General features: G+C 37.0%; 1 protein-coding gene across 3 annotated transcripts in view; it reads left to right on the plus strand.

Annotated features, from left to right (window-relative positions):
• Window positions 1-1,946: 1,946 nt before the first annotated feature.
• Window positions 1,947-20,793, plus strand: part of LOC111570176 (kinesin-like protein KIF21A) — a 55,149-nt gene continuing 36,302 nt past the window's right edge. For all 3 annotated transcript variants that reach the window (XM_035949331.2, XM_035949332.2, XM_023272788.3), the window contains exon 1: window positions 1,947-2,341. In XM_035949331.2, the coding sequence (XP_035805224.2) occupies window positions 2,298-2,341 (44 nt within the window). In that variant the 5' untranslated portion in view covers window positions 1,947-2,297. The remainder of the gene's footprint in view (window positions 2,342-20,793) is intronic.

The following is a 20,793-nucleotide window of genomic DNA, read 5'->3' on the forward strand; positions in this document are numbered from 1 at the left end:
TTCCATTTTCTCAGTTCAGCTCAGGGTTCATTATCCTTCATACCAGCCTCTTCTACCATCCTTGTCCTTTCACCAACACAACCATACCTAACATAAACTCACCCATACCTCTCAAAACTCTCTCAAAACAATAATGGTGCAATATTTCCACACAGCACATTGATTCTAGGCTGATTCTGAGTATTTATTGTTTTAAAATGTTCAGGAGTTTGTGCCCTGAATATGCTGTTAATGGACACTGACTGTTGATGGCAATGAAACTGATCCAGGAGCAGCTAAATAGATAGATAAATTCAAGATGTCTGACTACTAACTGCAAAAGCAATGTGATAAATATAATGTGGAATGAAACTAGGACACTGCAAATCCATTTGCGAAACCATCTGCTGTTAGATTCCAGCAGTGCAGTAATATAAATGAAGCACTAGATGGCAGCATAGCAGCAGCCTGGATCAATAACTCCTGGATCAATAACTCCTGGATCAATAACTCCTCGATCAATAACTCCTGATTTAATCTAGTCTGTGAAATGTATGACAATGCATTTATTTTCACACACAAGTAGAATGTAGGTTGGTTTGTTTTGATGGGAGTTTTACATTCCTTTATTTTTATTGCTGTCTTTATGGCATCTTTGTACAATCTCATCTCTTTATTCAGAGATCAATAGTCCCGGTCCAGACTATTGATTAATGCCTCAGGCTGAACGTTTATTTTATATTTGTTAAAAAAATAAATAAACAAAACAAAAAACAACCCACTTAGTTATGGTTTATTTTTTATTCGTGTACTTTGCTGTGTATGCTAAGTGTACTTTCAGCTACACAGAAAAAAATGTAGTTTTCTTTTTTATTTTAACAATTTTTTCCATAATTTGAAATAAATGAAAATATGAATAAAATTTTAAAAAGTGTCAATTTATCTGTCGATTGTCAAATCATATTAAAAATGTGTAACTGTGAATAAAATGTAAATAAAATTTCCTTCTTTTGCCAGAAAATAAATTTTATTTTATTTGTAAAATCAATTAATGAATTGCAAATCCAAAATGTGAAGCCATGGTTAGTAGACAAATGTTTATAATCCAAGTTAATTTTCTTCTTCTTCTTTTTGTTTATTTGTTTTTTTAACATATATTTGAATCTGTTTTGTTAGGTAATATCAAGTAAAATCACTGAAAAAAGTGTTACCCTACATGTTAACCGTAAAAAAATAAATAAAATGAAAATAAAACAAACAAACAAAACAGCAAAAATGTCTTCATCTAAAATCTGTGTTTTTGTAAAGGGTAATTGAATCTTTTTCGACATTTGACCTCAGAATTACACTTAAAAATCTGTAATAAAAAACAACAAAAACAACCTTATTTTATATCGGCAATTATTTAAAAGTTGAAAAATGGTAAATTATTCATAATCTGGGACAGAAAAATGTTAGTTTCAATGTAGATTGTGAAAAAATGCCAGAATTAGAAATAACATCGAAAATCAGCATTTAAAAAATAATAGTTCATTCTTTTACAGTGTGATGCTGTAAAATTATACTACTTTACTATGGTTAAATTAAGTAAAAATGTGTGTATATATTATATTTTATTTTTTCAAAAAAGATATTTGCTATATTTTTAAACTGTTTTTGAACATTGCAATATTCCACTATCTATTTGGTTTTATTTTGTTTTAACATAATACTTTTACAACGTATTTCAGGGTCTTTTTCCGCCCATACAGTCTGATTTCTATTAGAAGGAGTCACTGAGTCTTCCTGGGAGACAAATTATTGATTATTTCTCGTGTATCTCTTTTTTGTCTGCTTTAATTTTCCATTGTAAAGTGTGCAGGACGTTATCATTATCTCAGCTCCGAGCCTGTCCTGCTGTAACCGAGCTTCTCCCCCGTCTGTCCGCTTGGTTCAGCTCAGGAGGAGGAGTCTGATTACGTCTTGGAGAATCACACGCTGAGCGGATCCCACGAACAGCGCACTCCACCCGGCCTGGAGGCTGCGACGATGCCCGCTGGAAGAGCATTTCCCACCGGCCGGAGCCTGAAACGCACCGAACCAAACATGGAAAACAAATAAATCCACCCTCGCCGACAGCTGCGTAAAAATCATGCGTCCTGTATCCAAGCGGGCGGCTCGGAGGTGAAAGCGGCCGTGGAGGAAGCTCAAGATAGACGGCTTTATTAGTGAGAGGTGTCAGGAGGGAGGGAGGGGGCCCGCTGCGCTGTCTTGTCTTCTAAGAGGATAAAGAAAAAAGGGGAATCAAGCTATTTTTACGCGCAGCCGCCGGTGACACCATGAGCGGAGCGCCGGATGAGAGCTCGGTGCGCGTCGCCCTGAGGTAAGGATGCAGCCGCTGACCCTCCTCTCCAAAGATGCTCCTGTGTTCCACCTGCTTACTGGAACATGCATTTTCTGTTATCCCTGCTTTAGCACCCAAAACTGCAAACATTTCCCCTCACATATGCTTTTATTTTGATGGGTTTTTTTCTTCATCCATGCGCATTTTACGCACATTGCATGATTTTAAACAGCTCCTGTTACATGAGCCTCTTCTACCTGCACATGCTTTACAGAGGATTTATGAATGGAGATGAAGCTGCAGAGGGATCAGGAGAAAGTAAATCCTCTTGTAGTCAGAACAACACATATTCTTACACCTTTAGTAGCCACATACAGAGATCCGCCTCATTTCTTTAGTTTATGTGTTGAGCTTCAGATTTGTTTCAGTTTGCTTTATCACGCAGATCTGACCTTTGTCCCCGAGGCAGCAGACAAACCGATATAACCACCATCTGATGGGTAGTTTTCAGTGGAACAGAGTCAAACAAAGGCCCCGACACTGTAACACACAACAAATCAATGAGAGCATCAATAGGGAGTCATGATAGGGCGGCATGATGAAGCTGCTCCGGCTGTAAATGCATGCATGAAACCTGAAATGTCATGTGAACTGAGTAGTGGAAAAGAGAGAGAGAGGACAAAAGGCCGTCCCTCTCATGTTTCTCTTCACTGCTTTGCTTGTTGTTGTGCATTCAGACTTTGACCCAGAACTCTGTTTACTGAGCCAACTCAGTTTACAAGCCTCTCCTGCACAGATAACAAACAATCTGTCAGGTTCTTTGGTTTGCATGTGTCACATTCATAAGATTACATTTGTCCGGCTTGCTTGAGTGAATTAGTTTAGCTGCTTTCCATATGGGAAATAATCTCTCACCTGCTATTGTGTGTCTGTGTGTTTTTTTTTTTTTTTAGAAAGCTCAGGTTCATGAATTATTTGAGGAGCTGTGTGGTTTTGTTTGCCAGTTGGGTTTCCAGTTGGTTTATTCTTTCATTCATTCATTCTTTCCTTCGTATACTGTATCATCAGCTGTTTTGCACTTCGGCTGTGACTTTTGATTAGATGTTTGGTCTATAAAATGATGGAAAATGTTGATTATTGTTTCCTAAAGCCCAAAATGATCGATGTTTTGTTTTGTCTGCAACCCGAAGTTACTCAGTTTAGTGTCCCAGAGGAGTGAAGAATCCAGAAAATATTCAAATTTGAGAAACTTGAGGAAAATCTTGACTTATTTTCCATAAAATATTACTCAAACCAATTATCATAATAGGAAGCCATTCATTTAATAGCTGACATCTAATCAAGTAAATGTTGCATCTCACTCATCCTAGTCTGAGGAGACATGGTGTAGTTGCACAATGTAAAGATTTTATCTCTTTCTTTGTGTGATAATTACTTGAACTGAGGGAACTGAAGGTCAAATCGGAAGCATTACGTCAACTAAACTAGAATGATTCACAGCCAATTGTGAATCTGGCGCCGTGGATCTGCATTTAATTACAAATCACAAGTTCAGAGTCTCTGCTGAGGTCACCTTAAAATGCTTTATCACTAATCCCTCTTTCTTCTGCGCTGTCACTCTGACCTACAGGCTCACAAAGTGCATGGATATGACTGTACCACACCAGGCACTTTCCTTTGTCTCAAATATCACTTTCAATGTGCTTTATTTGAATATATTTCTGCATAAATGCATAAAAATAACTGAAAACATCATCTCATTTTCATACAAGTCTCAAAAGTAGATAAAGACGACTCTGTTAAACAAATGAGACAATAGTATTACACTTGATAGCTGATTCATTGAGGAAAATTATCCAATATGTCATATTTTTGAGTGACAAAAGTATGTGAAGCTCTGGGATTATAGTTAAAGTTAGTGCAGAATTAATTTCTATCAATGACTGTGCACTCTGTTTTATGTAACGAACTGGGATGTATCCAAGTCTGATACTCAAAACATGATGGAAGTGCATCATGGAACAAAAAAAGGTGTTCATCGGGCTGGAGAAGGTTACAAAACCACTTGGAATGAGTTTGGATTCTACCAATCCACAGTTAGACTGATTTTGTACAAATGGATGCAAAACAAGATCATTGCTAACCTCCCCAATGGCAGTCAACAAAGAACATTCCATCATGTCACAGTTGCGGCCCAAGCAGCTAAATGCCTCTATCAGGTTGGTTCATGTTAATGAGTACATTAGAAAATAGCTGAACAACACTGGTGTGGAAGGAGAATAGCCACTACTAGAACAGATGACACCAAAATAAACCCTTTTGCTTTAAATGAGAAGCATTATGTTTGGAGAAATGAAAGCACTGCATTCCAGAACAACAACCTTGCTGACTGCCACCTTTTTGCTACAAAGCTCAGACTCTACCTTTTGATTTGACTTGCTGCGATTTTGTACCTAAATCAGTGACGTTAATATCTTTAGAAATGTTGAATATTAAAATTAAAGCGGCTCGGTATGTACAGCTGTTGCTATTAAAACACCAAATGAAGGGAGCAAAAAAGGTGGAAGCAAGGTGGAAATAGTGACTGAAATATGATGTTTATGCTACTTTCCTTCAACTCTTTTATACACTTGAATGTAAATGTTTCTAATGATTATTTTGTTATGATTTTGGCAGGCCTATATGTAGTTGTGCTATAATTATGTATGTCCACACACAAACTGCACCGAGCTGATGATGGCTGAGGCTGTAATCTGCAGATTTGTGTGTTTTCACTATTTTCACTTGGGAAAACGCAAAATTAAGACCTGACCGCAATAATATGTCCCACCAGCTCTATTAATTTCCTCAGTTTTATGTTTTTGTTATGTTAAGGTTTTCTCACATGTGCACTACCGTTCAAAAATTTGGGGTCATAAAGACAATTTCATGTTTTCCATGAAAACTCACACTTTTATTCATGTGCTAACATAATTGCACAAGGGTTTTCTAATCATCAAGTAGCCTTTCAACACCATTAGCTAACACAATGTAGCATTAGAACACAGGAGTGATGGTTGCTAGAAATGTTCCTCTGTACCTCTATGGAGATACTCCATTATAAATCAGCTGTTTCCAAGTAGAATAGTCATTTACCACATTAAGTGTCCAGACTGGATTTATGATTAATTTCATGTTATCTTCATTCAAAAAACTACATTTCTTTCAAAAATAAAGGCATTTCAAAGTGACCCCAAACTTTTGAATGGTGGTGTATGTCTCATTTCTAACTGTAAAAACAACACGAAGATGAGACAAAATAACCCGTAATGCCTCATTAAACAACTTTTCGATTCACCATGAGAGCAAATTTGAAAGAAATGCAAACTCTATTATAAACTCAACGTATTTTTCTTACAAAACAATTGTTGCTGATGAAGCTGGAATCCACCTTTCACTGGAAGCACCATTTATTTTTACTAATAATCACTAGAAGTGGCACCTTTTCATCGGCCACTAAATCACCGACATCAAACATCAAACCGCAGCTTCTTGTTCCTGTTTTCAGCTCGATTAATCGCCGTGGCAACATCCTAATTATTTAGGCGCTTTGTAGCTTTTTAAGATTTCGACTGTCAGCTTTTTCACTCCACCTCTGTAATAGTTTAGGCTAGCTGTGTGTGTGTTTTCAGTGATCAGGTAGCAGGTTGTCAACCTGTACCTGCCTCAGCCTGCGAGGCTAATGCTGTCTGTTAGCGGCCTGCTAATCCTCATCACAACAGTGATGAAATGCTCCTTTATCATCTACATCTTTTCTCTTTTTTTTTTTCTTGTGATAACAGTCAGAACAAGAAAAGTCGGAGCTCTGGAGCCTGAACAGAGACACAGAATTACAGAGGAGTTTTTGTCTCTTCTTGATTTACTACTGGAAGGATGATGTAACCTGAACATCTATTTGCTTTTTCAGAAAGAGAAATTGCTTGTTGACGGATCTTAGATGTGTTTGCTGTGCTGTTATCTGTGGTTTTGAAGATTTTTTTTTTCTTTTACTTTTTTTCCACACCTGACAGATGGGGCACTTCAGTTGTTGGATGTTTCGACAAATATTCCGTGTTGACTGGGTTTTCCCTCGAGCGACTGTGTTCCAGATCTGTGTTCTTACGTAACGTCATGCACAGCCATGCATGTGCTTCTCCTGACACATATTCCATGAAAAAGCAGGGCAGAAAGTTAAAGATTTATCCGAATCACGTTATGGACTTTGCCCGAAGGAGTCGGTCAAGTGAAGTATTAGTTCTTCAAAATCCTTGAAGTGCAGCTTTAATAATTCAGAACCTGCAGCCAGAATTAGCAGCAGCAAAGAATCAGGTTTCCTCTTTAATTAGATGGTTTACAGTGAGTGCTTTTAAAAATGCATTTTTTAATTATTTTAATGGCTAAAGAAGTAGTATGTTGTATAGATAGGCTGTAGCAGGTGAATAAAATCTGCATATATCTCAATTACATCAGCAGAAACAGCAATTATTTGCTTTGAAACAGTGTCACCATTCTGCATTTTATTTTTCAAGTGTACCGTCCTGTAAAATACATTTAAGCAAACAAAAATCTAATTTAAAGGGATGGTTTATTGCCTATGGGTTATATTATGTACAGCTTTGGCCTGTTTTTGAAGGGACAGCATGTAAATTTACAAATTTATCATGCTAATTTACAAATAATTCCCCATTTTGGTAAATTACAGATAATATTTTTCTGTACAAAAATACATTCCTTAATATACATAATCTTTCTTTCAAATAATGGCAAATATTTGTACAATAAGGATATCTTTGGCTGATTTAAATACAGACAATGGCTTAATTTTACAGTCAAATGTTGTAAAAGAACAAATTTCAATTTGTAAAAGTACAATTTTTGCTTTTTTTAGGGTTGACATGTAAATTCATGGCATTTTTCTGTGAGTTTATCAGATTTTATCAGTAATTTAACAAGAGGAAAAATTTGTAATATAACAGTAAATCATTTTTAAAAATTAAAGTTTAAAAACAGTGACTTCGATGACAAAAAAAATTCTGTAATCTTACTTGATATTATCTGTAACTCAATAAAACAGAGAAAATCTGTAAAGTAGCTGTAAGTTTTTAAAACCATTTTAAAATCCTTAATATACATCAAATAACAGTAAATGTCCGTAAAATAATGTGTTTGGCTGATTCAAATAAAAAATTGTGTAATTCTATGGTCAAACATTATTTATGATTTCACATGTTTAATATACAAAAAACATCAGCAAATACTGATAAAATTATATTTTTGGAGGATTTATGTAACTTAAAAATTTAGTAGTTTTATGGTCAAACATTGGGGGAAAAAAAGGAGAAAATTACCATTCATAAAAAAACATTATTTTTTAAAATGTACTTATTATGCACAGTTTTAGCCTGTTTGTTTAGGGTTAACATTTAAATCAGTATTTTTTTCTGTGATTTTATTAGTATCTGAAATATAACAAATTATAAAATCTTTAATATACCTGTAAATTGTTTAAAAAACTGCCATCACAAACTATCAAATAAATATTAATTTCATTTCCTTGAGTCAGTTTGTGCTATTGTCTTATGAACTAAGCATTAAAACTGTCAGTTCACGCAATAAGAGAACAACAACTCTTGTGTTCTGCAAGTTAAATATACCATTTTTATCAATGGGATGTGGTGGCTGTGAAGAGACTAACTATACTGCTTCAGTTCCCCATCAGAACAGGACATCTAATGGCAGAATGCTCTTAAACTGATAGATTTTTTTTTAGGTAGGTCTTTCCTTAAGATTTCTGAAATACGTTTTGCTGCTTACACTGACAGCAGTTCATTTCCTAGCTTCTGAGCAGATCGTGATTCTCCAAAGGCAACATACAAACATATGTCATGGCAAATTCAATTAATTGTTATTATTGTTAGGCTGTATTTCATGAGCAGATTAAATTAAATAGCCACATGAATACTTTGTCAGTTGTTGCTGCAAAAGGTCTGAAAATTGACCAATTTATCATGACTCATTGTATTTTTTCCACCTGGTAGTCAAGTGGAGCAAGCTCTAACTCAAATCATTCAACGTCTTCATATCTACATGAAGTTTAAACGCGTTTAAAATGATTGCTAAATACCAAATAATTTCAAAATTAAATCCTCCATTCACTTTCTTCTAATATGCAGATTGTCTGACTCCTATTGGCTCCTCAGGCTGTCCGTCTGACACAAGCCCCGCCCCTTTGACCTCTGTGGATTACGTTTGAGGGCAGAGGCCTGTTCGCCTGCTGCTACGACACAAAAGCTCATATGTTTGTGTGTGCACATGCGTGAAGCCGAGTCCATCCAGGCGAATATTCGTCATAAATATTCATGAATCCAGTCGAGTGAACGGAGTCACAAAGCAGAGCTGCAGGCCAGCTGCTGCCATGTGATACAGCCGGATATTCAATAAGTTGTGTCTAGTACCCAGCGCACATCCAGTATGGATTACTGTGAGCAACGTGAGATTTATTCAGCAGAAAATAAGCATGATTTCTGCTTGTTTTCGCCGTGAATTTCCATGGGATTCCCGTGTGTGTGATGACTGGAGCAGACTGTCCTTGTCAAACAGGAATGTTTCCATGAGGCTGGTATCAGTGCTGGAGGCCGGTTGTGTGTCTGTGTGTGTGTTTGTGTTGTGTTTTGTCCTCACATGCCATTTAACGGTGACGGCCTCCATCCTCGGCCACCTCGTCCTCCTTCCCGCCCGCCGACCTTCGACCCAGGAGGCCGTCAGAGCTTTGATCCAATCACAGATTTCCCCCCCCCTCGGCGGCCTGTTTGGACCCCGGTTTAGCTGTCACCATGGCGACTGGGGGTCCTGTGAATGGACGGCGGGGCCAACTGAAAAGCTGAGTCAGCAGACGACTCTTTATTTTATTCGGTTTCCCGCTCCGACTCTGCCGCCCCCCTCCTCTCTATTGTCCTGCGTCATTCCCAGAAGCCCCCTGAGATTCCTGTTTCCACCGGACTCACAGAAAGGACACTTTCAGGGTTGTTGTGGTGAAGTATTTATTTGTCAGCTCCTGCAGAAAAGTCCGACGTTTTCTCTCCAACTGTATCCTTCACAGAGAGCGATTGGAAATTCAGGGGAAAACTCACAAAATCATGGAAGTGACAGTTTAAACATAGAGCACATAAACTTTCCCACAGTGTAAATATGCATCTCTTTTTGTTATTGTTGACTTAATAAATAATAAATGAAATAACTTGCTATTGCAAAAATGACAATGGGAGCTGCAGTCAGCCAAAGAAAATCTGTCAGCATTGTAAATTAATACTTTTCTTCTGTGATTTTAGTGGATATTAGCTGTAAAAAAAAAAAAACAAAAACATTTTTCATCACCTGATATTTCTAATTTTTCTTTCAAATAATAGCAAATATCTGTAAAATCTAAAAATAAATTTTATCAATTTAAATTTTGTAGAATTTTATGGTTAAACATTGTAAATTAATACCTTTTGCTTTATTTTTTTTCTGTGATTTTTATAGATATCTGTAATTTAGGGATAATCTGTTAAATAGCTGTATTTTTAAATTCTTAAATCTACTTAATATACATAATCTTTCTTTGATATACCACACATATCTATAAAATATTATTTCTGACCAATTAAAATACAAACTTCAACCTCAGCTTACTATTATGAACATGATGATAAAAGCTGCAGTCACATGTAAATAATCATTTTTAAAAAAATTAAATATCTGAAATTTTACAGGACTGGAAAACCCTGTAAAATAAAATTTAAAGAAATAATTTCAAACTCTTAATATAGATATATCTCTAAAATATGTACATTTTGGCTGATTTAAATATAGTAAAATTAGTGTAATTTTACAGTCAAGCCTTGTAAAAGAACAAATGTGTCTCATCCAGTATGATGTGCATGATAATTACAGCTGCAATCAGCCAAAGAAAAACGTTTTAATTTGCATATTGGCCACAATTTTTTATACATCTTTACAGATATTGAGATGTCTGTGTTTGCCCAACCAGCAGTCTGAATCCCAAACATATTTACTTTACTTTACCAGTTGATTTATTCACTATTAAATCACTACTTTCAGTCACTTTTCTTTACATGACCATTAAACAATAGCCGTTTTGATAAAATCTCAGATTCGTCAAATACCCGTTTGGCAACAGGATCACAAAATATGCCTCTAAAGACCTCTTTTGTAGCTTTTTGTGCCTCGTAGCAATGAGTTTGTAATTTGTTTGTGATCTTAAGTGACCAAATCAACAGTTTAAGTCTTTAAAGTGATGCCAGAACTGTTTAAAATGCAGATTTGTTCCTGCTCAGATGAATTTCCGTGCTGTTTTTTGCCTTCTGACCCTCCTAGAAGTGAGCAGAGTGGTGATCTGATGAACTGACTCTTGATGTCAAGAGCAGCTGCAGGACAATAGCTTCTGTTTGTGAAACCACAGTCCTGTTGTGTTGCGGTGAGTTTGAACTGTAGCTGCTCTTTGTGGCTGGACGACTCTCCCTGTGCTTTACCTCTTTTTATTCACATCCTTTTGTCATTTTGGTTTCTCCTCTTTCCTCCTCCTGCTCTGGGCGACCATTAGGCTGCAGAAATGTAGCACACAATACCCACAAAACACACATGTATAAGTGCACCTGCTGCTACAAGATGGATTTGTGTATTTGTATGCGTAGTGTTATATAAGTAAACCCTGCCGCTGCACCTGAAGCTGTTCTAGAAGCCTTTAAAAGCATTAGTGCAGCTGCTTCCTGTATAGGAACCGAAAGAATAGACAGAAGCTTCTCAGTATTTACCCTCAAACGAAGCCTTTGACTACAAGACAGATCGGTGGTGTAATAGATGTTTGCAGTTCTCTTGTCTTGGTTACATAATCGGCAGAGGCCCAGTGGCTCCTGTGTGAGTTTGTGAACACCTGCCAGTGGGATTTGTGTGTTTGGTTCCTCATTAGGTTCTGTTAGATGGATTCTCCATCTTCAGTCCACAGCTGAGGCTCCTCAGAGGTTACAGTCTCATCACATCTTCCTCCTCTTCAGCTACCGACACTCAAATGTCATTGAGGCTTTTATCATTGGTCCAGCACTGTTTTAAAAAAAACAATAAAATGAAATAAAATACAACAAAATAAAATAAATCCCCCTAAAAATACCGAAAATCTTGTAGCAAGGGTGCCACAAAAAATGCCCCAAAAATTATGGTGTACTGTAAAGTTCAAAAATGTGAACCTGTATCTAAGTATGTGTAAAATAATAACATTTTAGTGGCTTTCAATGCAGTAAAACCGTAATTTTATGGTCACACACTACAAAATAACAAAATGCCATCTATAAAAATGCTGATTTTTAAAGAGGAAAGTTATGTACAGTTTTGGCCTGTTTGCTTTCATTTACAATCTATGTGTAAATTAATATTTAAGTCTTCAGTTTTTCTAGATATTGTCTGTAATTTAGCTGTAAAAGTCTGTAAAATAGCTGTACAAAATTAGGATTTTTAAATTCTTCAAAATATTTAGGATATTGTGGTATTTAAAATATTTTTTCTTTCAAACACCTCAAACATCTGTGTAGTAGTGACATTTTTGGCTGATTTAAATACAATAAAAAATGTCTATTTTTATGGTCAAACATTGTAGAAGAACAGATTAGTATTACTTTGTAACTTCCTGTTATGAGCATATTAAAAGGGGCTGCAGTCACCCAAACAAAATCTCAGTCAACATGTAAATGAATACTTTTGCTGTGATTTTACTACATATCCTCTGTAATTTACCAAAACTGTACAATAGTTGAAAAAAAAAAGATTTTGCTATTTTTCAGTCCTCAATTTATATCATTTATCATTTCTTTTTTCAAATAACAAGCACCTGTAAAATAAGGGTATTTTGTTGACTTTAAATACAGCAAAAATGTTTCGAATTTTGCAGTCAAATGTTGTAAAAGAATGAATTACTATTTGTCGAAATATAGATTTTTGATATCGACATTATTTACAATTTTGGTCTGTTTTCTATTGTTGGTAAACATGTAAATTAATGCTTTTTTTCTGTTTAAAAATGTTTCTTTTATTGACACAGTGGCATCACAACTGTGCAAAATACAATCATGAAATGAGGTGACAGATGTGTAGCTGAGGTCAGAATGAAGGCAGATGTGATCGAGATTTCTAGTTAAGATCATTTAGGTTTTTTTATTCTGACTTTTTCATTTCTGCCACTCTTTCAGGTTGTAGCAGGTTTTAGGATGTCTTGCAACTGACTAATATCACATTTAGACAGGGTGAGTAAACTACATGTGTAAAACAGGAGAGCAGAGAAGGAGTTCTGCACTTATTTCCCGATCATCAGACACCTTCTGTTTATTTCCTGCTGCTTTGCCTCAAACTATATTCAAGATCTAAATGTGTCAGACGGTGCATGATGATGTCAGCTGATGATGTGATGGTGAGTCTGCTGGTTGGAGTAAAGAGCCTCGTTGTATCTGCTGCCTTTTGGGCTCAGATGTACCTTTCTGCCTCTGCTGAGTCACATCCAGCTGAATAAAAATAACAGTCAGATGAAGCAGGAATCAGACTCTGGGATTGGTTATTAATGTTGATGATGCAGGAGAGTCGGCTGCATCTCTCGGGGGAGCGAATCGATTTCCTGATTGTCAGGAGCGGTGATGTCAGCGTGTGATTCGATTGGCTGCGTTTCAGGAAGGATGAGATCAGCAGCTGACTCGTCTGCTTTTTTATCAGGGTCTCATCATTTCCGGTTTCCTCTCAGCGGCTTCATCAATAAGCAGTTTAATGCCGACAGAAATCATTTTACTCTGTTTTAAATGAGCTCCGAAGCAATAAGAGGCTTCAATTAAATAATTTGTGGCAGGGCTTTGATCCTCTTTCATCAAATTTCCCTCTAAATCTGTAAAATCAAGTTGAAAGTGTTTGATGTGTGAGTTTCCTTCTCAGACTGTCGCTGTAATCGCAGTAATGAGCCTGAGAGCAGGACTTTAACAGGACTTGTCACATGGGAAGCTGACAAAGAAGCTGTGTGTCTGTCTGTAAGTTAATGTGTGTGTTTGAAGAGGTATATGTGTGTGTGGACTCTACTGTATGTGTGTGTCTGCCTTTCATCCCTTTAAGGCTTCAGTAAACTCCATCTCATTACTCTAAACTCCTCTCATCAGTCACTGCCAGCCATGGGCTTCTCCTATTGAACTGAGATTAACCCTCTGAACTCCAAGCAAGTTTCTGGGAGTTTTCTGCTCCTGTCACATTTTTTACTCACTGTGTGGCTTTTTCTTTACTGTAATATTTATTCCTGCACCTTATAGAATCATAGCTAGAAGTAGAGAGAGCTAAAAAGTGTCTTTTGTGCTGCATTGTAATGTTAGAAATCACAAAAAAAACACCAACTAATAAAGTTATTTGACAAAAGTTGACAATTTTCTAAGTGTCCTCATGTGCTGCCGATACTGGAAATAAATGGTGGCTTTACATACTATAGATACTGAACTACTGACATTTTTATTTGGCTTCCATTCTTCTATCAGCTTCCATGTGGACACAGCCTGCAGTTCAGCTGAAAAATCACAGAATTTTTATCATGTTTCTGTTGGACACAAATAAGTCAGTCATGGTTTCACAATTGCATTATTTTGTGGCATTTATAACACAAAATATTTTGTTTGTTACAAAATCTGCTTTGTGCAAATGGTTTATTTTTGGTAAATATGAAATGTAATATAAAGTTATTCTGTTGAAATGTTTTAGATTAATATGAAAAATGTAAGCTTAGATTTGGTTAATTTTCAGTATAGTTAAGCTGAAAAGTCCCAGAATTTTTGTCACATGACTGTTGGTAACAGTTTGGTCACTAATGGCTTCAGAGTTGTGCCGATGGGTGCTGATTTTTTTTTATTTTTTTTTTCTTTACAGAATTTTTTTTGGAGCAAATGGTTTACTTTTCACAATATTTTAAATCAGATGTAGAATCAAGAATTTCTAATGAAATGTTCTGACTTTAAACTTAATTTAGCAATGTTTTCCAAGTAAATGGCACATCCTAGATGAGTAGTTCAAGGACTGTCACAAAGTTTCTACAGTTTGTGGCTTTGATAAATGGTGTATTTTTGGCAACTCTGAAAGTAAGGCAACATTCCTCTCAAACTCATGAGTGGATTTAGGTAGTCAGTGGGTCAAAAGCTGTTCAGTTTTTGTCAGTATCTGTAGCCATGTTGGACTAGAACTGCACACTGGTTTGAATGCCGAACTCCCAGTGGATGCTACGTCCTGAACTCCTATGAGTTAGCAATCATTTTTGCACCCAACTCAAGTAAAAAAAAAGTCACTTTCAGATGTAACATTCAGAAAAGTTTTGTTATTATTGACACTGGTGGCTGTTAAGTGAACTACAGTCAGCATCTTGTTGCTTTGGCTCATGTGTTTGCTGCATGAACTCTATATCAAAGATGGATGTAGCAACCGTGACGTCGCCCATTATTGTGTGGACTAGTGTTTTCAAGAGTTTCAAAGTTGGTGATCTTGGTTTTTAGAAATTAGATGTCACAAGCTTGGGTTGGATTTGACTGAGAACTTGACGACTCTTTAAATGCTAATACATTAGCGACCTTTCAATCAGAATTATACTCTAAATGGAACCCTAATTTACAAAATGAATATTATGCTGTACCAAAGGAGTCTTAACACTAATGATTGACACCATAAACTCTGTTGGAAAGTGTTTGAGGTCACAGATTAAGTAAGAAATAGGGCCATTTCTTCTATACATTGGACCTCTATTTGTGACTAGAGGAGTCGCCTCCTGCTGGCAGTTGGAAATATTGCGTATAATAATGTGTTTACTTTTCTTATTGCTAAGTGAAATAACTGAGGAGTCTGTCAAGATCTAATGTTATATTTTAGTCCTATTTGTGATGACCTATGTTTAGCAAAGGCCACAAGAAAAAAGGTTCAATTTGATTTTGGCTGCCTTACTTTGAATTTAGCCACTCCAGCCTGTTCATCAAGGTGCACAGTAAAAAAAATACACACAAGTTTGCACACATACGTAAAAATAAATATGGTAGAGGAATGATCTCACCTTGATTGAAAGACATTATATAAAGAAACCAAATAACCATGCACAGAGAGCAACCAGGGTGAAGTTACTGGATCTGGTGTCACTGAATAACAGGGACCCAGGATCTGTACACCCCAAAGTCTGGGAGTGGTTAGCCCTCAAAGCAGCAATACCGGGTTGGACATGTATTTCCACTGTGAAGCCCATCTTCTAAGGACAACCGCCGGTGCAACCTCCATCAGTGGGGTGATGAGAGGCCCAGGCAGCCACTTCTTAGTATTTTAGTTCTTAGTATTCCCTCCAACAGGCTCAAAGTGCCTCAGTAGATTAGTGTGTCGAGCAGTTATAGGGTCTGACTTGGCTTTAGGGGCCCCTGTGTAATAGAAGTTCCTCCCACTATGAAAAACAAGACACGAGAAATTGTGCACACTAGACTATGAAAGTGTGTAAAAGTGCAGCTTAAGCAGGCCAGTGGAGTTGAATTTCCTGCAGAAACAGCCAGAATGTGTCACTCTAGAAGGTGGATTAGTCCTGCAAGTCGCCACAGCGCTGAAGGGCAAGACTTTATTCAGCCGGAAGAAAAGAGTGTTTTGGGTTGAACCACAGAGTGCAGCCTGCCATGTGATAATCACAGCTAAAGTCAGTCAGTCACACTAATAACACACCAGCAGGACGAGCTTCACACCTAACTCACCTGTTTATGCTCAGCCACAAATGTGTTAGTTGTGAGTACATACACACCCTATAAACACTGAAAATACAGGTCCAGTGTCCACATCATGAGTGTACCATTGACCTACACTTAAACTTTCCCATCTAATGACGCTAAAGTGGGATGAACAATTGTCTTGAAGTTGTAGTTTTGCAACCAATGCAATAGAAATTCCATAATTGCCACTTTGCAAAGGATATTATTTGTCTGAAAAACTACTTTCTGTCTGTAGGGCAGCCATTTGCATTTATTTGCTCATTTTAGTACGCTCAGAAGACAGTTCTGCTGTGAAGGAGCAAAATTGAAAGTTGCCTGTCTTTTATGCAGCGAGGTCCAGGTATAGTTATACAGTCTGCATGACCACTTACTTGATGACCTAAACCAAGTTTCAGCATTGTTTCTGGAATGCTTTTATTTGGTTTCTTGTAAAAAGGAAGATGAGAAAACGGTAATATTATCAGCCTGTTAAAAATTAGTGCTGGCTTAGCATTAAGAATGGAAACCACAAGTCTCCAGCTGCTGTCAGTTCAGATTTTGCATCCTTCTAAGGGATAATTCATGCTTCCCACATCTATGTGTACACGTAGATCTGTTCATATTACAATAGATAAGCATAAGTCTAAATGTTTCTGACAGGCTGTGATTTTGGCCTTTTTGCAGGATGAAGCAGCTAGCTACAGATTTTACTGTTGCAGCGTGTCAATGTGGTTATTCCTGAGGTGTGTCGAGCACAATGAACGGACATAACAAAAGATTTCTGGGCAATTTGGAACTTCCAAATGTGTTTGGGCATGAACAAATTACAGCACCTACAGCAACTCTTTAAATGATCAATTATAAAGGCGTAGATCACAGAGAATCTCGTCATTCTTTCTCAAGTATTTATTTGAAGCACCATTTGTTCTTCTGGCACCTTTGGGACAGTCTGTGCGGTCACATATTTTAGAGCAATATACCAGCGTCTGCAGTGGAGTCTGACCTACCTTTGCAAACTTGGGTGGATGACAAAAATTACGTTGCACAAATTATTGTGAACATGCAGAAAGCATGAACTGACCTGAAGGCTGTGTTTCAAGCCTGAATGTATCACAGATTTGAAACAATCTTTTCCATCTTGGACACTCTTTCAAATGCAACCCAGAAATCCATCCTCTGTGAAGGATCCACCAGCATATTGAAGCCTTTGTTGCCTGACCTATCCCAAGATTTATTGTGCACCAGTGCTGGTTGGATTTTTGAGAATATGTCAGACCCTGCAAGCGGAACAATTACACTTTTCTCTAACTTAAATGCAAGTATTGAATCATCTCAATTTCCGCGAGTATTTGACAAACCATCTCACTTTTCCACTCTTTTCCACCTGTCAACTTTGATTGTTAAGTTTGCTAGATGACACCCCGAGGTGCAAGTATGTAAGATGCAAGAACAGCTTAGGACACAAAGAGAAAGTTCTCCATAATTTACACCGGTTTGACCTTTGCAACCCTGAATTATGGACACGTCTTGCATGGATCAAAAAAAATCTGCTAAATACCAGATATTAGCATGCTAACACACTAAGACGAGATAATGAACCTGCTAAAGAGCATGCATATTGCAGTACTACATTAACATTTTGCCTAAACTGTGCCAATGTACCTTAGGGTTACGTGGTCTAAAAATTATCATAACAATTATAGAAACAATGAAAACAGTCTCATACTTAGTTGTGCAGTTGTATCCAGGAAAATCTCAGCAACTTGTAGCTCCAAGACAGAAAAAATGGCTGAATCAGTTCAGTATAATGGTCTTATGTGCAGACAGATAATACGTCTGTGACTGGATGGACTAGAGGCTGTCATTAGTGTTTTGTCTGAGCTGTAACCATTGTGTCTCTTTCTCTTTTCCTTTGCTTTCTTTTTCTTTATCTTCCTCTCACATTTACTTGGACTTTTCTTTTCCTCTTGTATAAATAGAGAACTGTAGGGATGTCTGAGGACTCAAGAAAACAAACATTGCATCACTGCTTTGTGGATTCCAACACAATCAGATAAACTGGGCTTTTATTTCAAATAGAGCTAAAGTTCAACAGCGTTGCTCCTTTAGCTTCCTTCTCTCAACCACGGACTGATTTTATGATGCAGAATTTGACGTAAATCTCTCGCTTAAGCCCATATTTCATTATGGTTCTCAGAAACCCTCCAAGCGAACAGTAACCCAGTGACTTAATGCCCTCACTGTAAACAGCAGTGAGTGGCTCCATTGTTACTCTGGATTACAGCTCGCTGTCAAGTTTTGGGAAGGTGGCCAAAGGGATTAATGCAGATTCACTCCTGTGAGCTATCCTCCATTAAATCTCAGTCTGCTCAGATGACCTAAGGCCTCTGACTAGAGCAGTGACGTCAGCTTCACCTGGAACAACCTGGTTTAGTTAGGGCTTATGTACAACTTAAAGCTGCATCAATCATTTTTTAAGAGATTTTTTGGCCTTTTTTAGCCTTTATTATTAGTAGACAGTGGAGAGAGAGACAGGAAACATGGGGAGAGGAGTCAGAGAAGGACATACAGCAAAGGGTCGTGAGCCGGAATCGAAAATTAAAAAGGGAAATACTGATATTATCCAGTATAATAAATAATGCAGCCACAGTAACTATCTGGTTGACACTCCATCATAGAAACAACAAACGGTATGGTTATGGTTACAGAATCTCTCCACCTGCCTTTACTTGTATTTTGGGTGTAATTCTTTGGCTCTGAAAGAGAAAATAACCACAATTGAATCAGAATTTGCCTGATAGCGTTGTTTTAATTTTCAAATTTTATACAGGTAGCGTCTTTCATACAGGTAGTATCTGAAAAAACTCTGATTTAGTTCTTCTGTTTTCTCAAAAGTTGCCATAATATAATGATTCTTAATTTTTCTCAGACTGCGTTAGTAAGATCGCTAACCAGTAAATCAGAAATTCCTTCCAGAATGGACAAAGTCTATATTCGAGTGTGAAAAACTATTGTTACAGAGTAAAATTCAAAAAAAAATTTTCGCATCGTTGGTTTATTAAATCTTTGCAATGTAGTTTATATGCCACTTCAAAATGCTGGAACGGTACATGGCATTAAACAGAACTGCTTTTGCTTTATTTATTAGAACTTGACTGAGTTTGTCCCACAGTGGCTCCATTGGTTATGATGCTCTCAGCTCTGTCTGCAGCACATGTAGCGGAGCTCATGGTGGTGCGGAGTCATGTGGAGTTTTCATGCTAAGCTGCTATTTAACTTGTAGTACATGGCTGGAAAGTTGATAAACAATGACTCCATCATTTTTCCTTCTTTAAACATAACTCTAACATGCTGTATATACTGTATATGTAAAGAATATCAGAGGATATGTTTGTATCAGAACTTTTTACAACCTAATAATCAGCACTTAAATTGGCCCCAAAAATTGTGGCTCTAGGTTTTTTTTTCTGTTGTCATTTTCTCATGAAGAGATGCCAAGTAAGGATATTTTGTAAGTTATTGCAGTCTACATTTCTTCAGTGTATTCATAATATTCTAATGATAATAGATAGTAGTTTATATAGTCGTCCTACATGAGTAATGATCACCTGTTTGACTAGTTTCACCTGCTTTAGCTAATAGTGAAAGATACTGCAGACATAATAAATCTTTATTTGTATAAGCTGTAGTTTCTGTGATAAATTGGGCAATTTTGCAGCTCTCAACACAAAGCTGACAGTTCTAATGTCTACAGGTGTACGGTTACTGCATCCGTCAGCTCTGTCCTGTTGTATTCCCAGAGAGACGCTGCTAAATAACTGGGATCTAATGTCTCACACACACAATGACACCTCTGTGCATCTTCGCTACTGTAGCTTCATTTGCTTCTACTTTCTTTTTTTCCCCCATTCTTTAGGTCGTCTTTTCTTCTTCTATTTTCTTCTCTCACACACACACACTAACTGTCCTTTCAGGCATTTCACTTCTTCTATAGACTGTTGTTGTGATGAATAGGAGTCTTTTTTTTTTACGTAGGCGCACACAAGTACTGCACACAGAATACAAACTTAATGCAAAGTGTCACATCCTCACACACACACTCACAGTTGAAGCCTGCCAGTGGAGAGCAACAATGGCAGCCATTTATAACAGTATAGTGCTGAGAGTCTCAGGTGTCCGACTCACTTTTCAGTGCACTTTTCAGTTATCTGGGGTTTAACGGCGGAATTAATTCACTACCAACAAAAAGTGTTTGTTTCTTTCTACTGCAAGTCCAATATTATTGCTGATTTATATTAATAAGACAAATATTTTGGATTTTTTTTTTGTTGGTCCTGCCACATTTTTACACACTGTAGGCTCATTTTTCACTGCAATACACAGTACAAGGGTGGGCCGTAGTTTCCATACAAAGGAAAAATAAACATTTTATGTTGGACAACTGTTCTTATTCTCTATGCTCTATTTGATTACCATTGTTTCGAAAACACATATTAATACGCGTTTTCCACTGTTGATGAACTTGCATTAGCACAGTTAAAGTTATGCTTGTAATGGCTTTGGTGATACATTCCTTGAGATGATTTATGGATCGTATCTTCATCTGATATACCATGGCCTTCAAGTGCCCCCAAAGATAGCGTCAAATGCATCTTCTAGGATATCTGAAACATTAAAAAAATATACACATTATACATTTTCCTATGA

The sequence above is a fragment of the Amphiprion ocellaris genome, chromosome 21 (genome assembly GCF_022539595.1).
Source record: "Amphiprion ocellaris isolate individual 3 ecotype Okinawa chromosome 21, ASM2253959v1, whole genome shotgun sequence".
Lineage (NCBI taxonomy): Eukaryota > Metazoa > Chordata > Actinopteri > Pomacentridae > Amphiprion > Amphiprion ocellaris.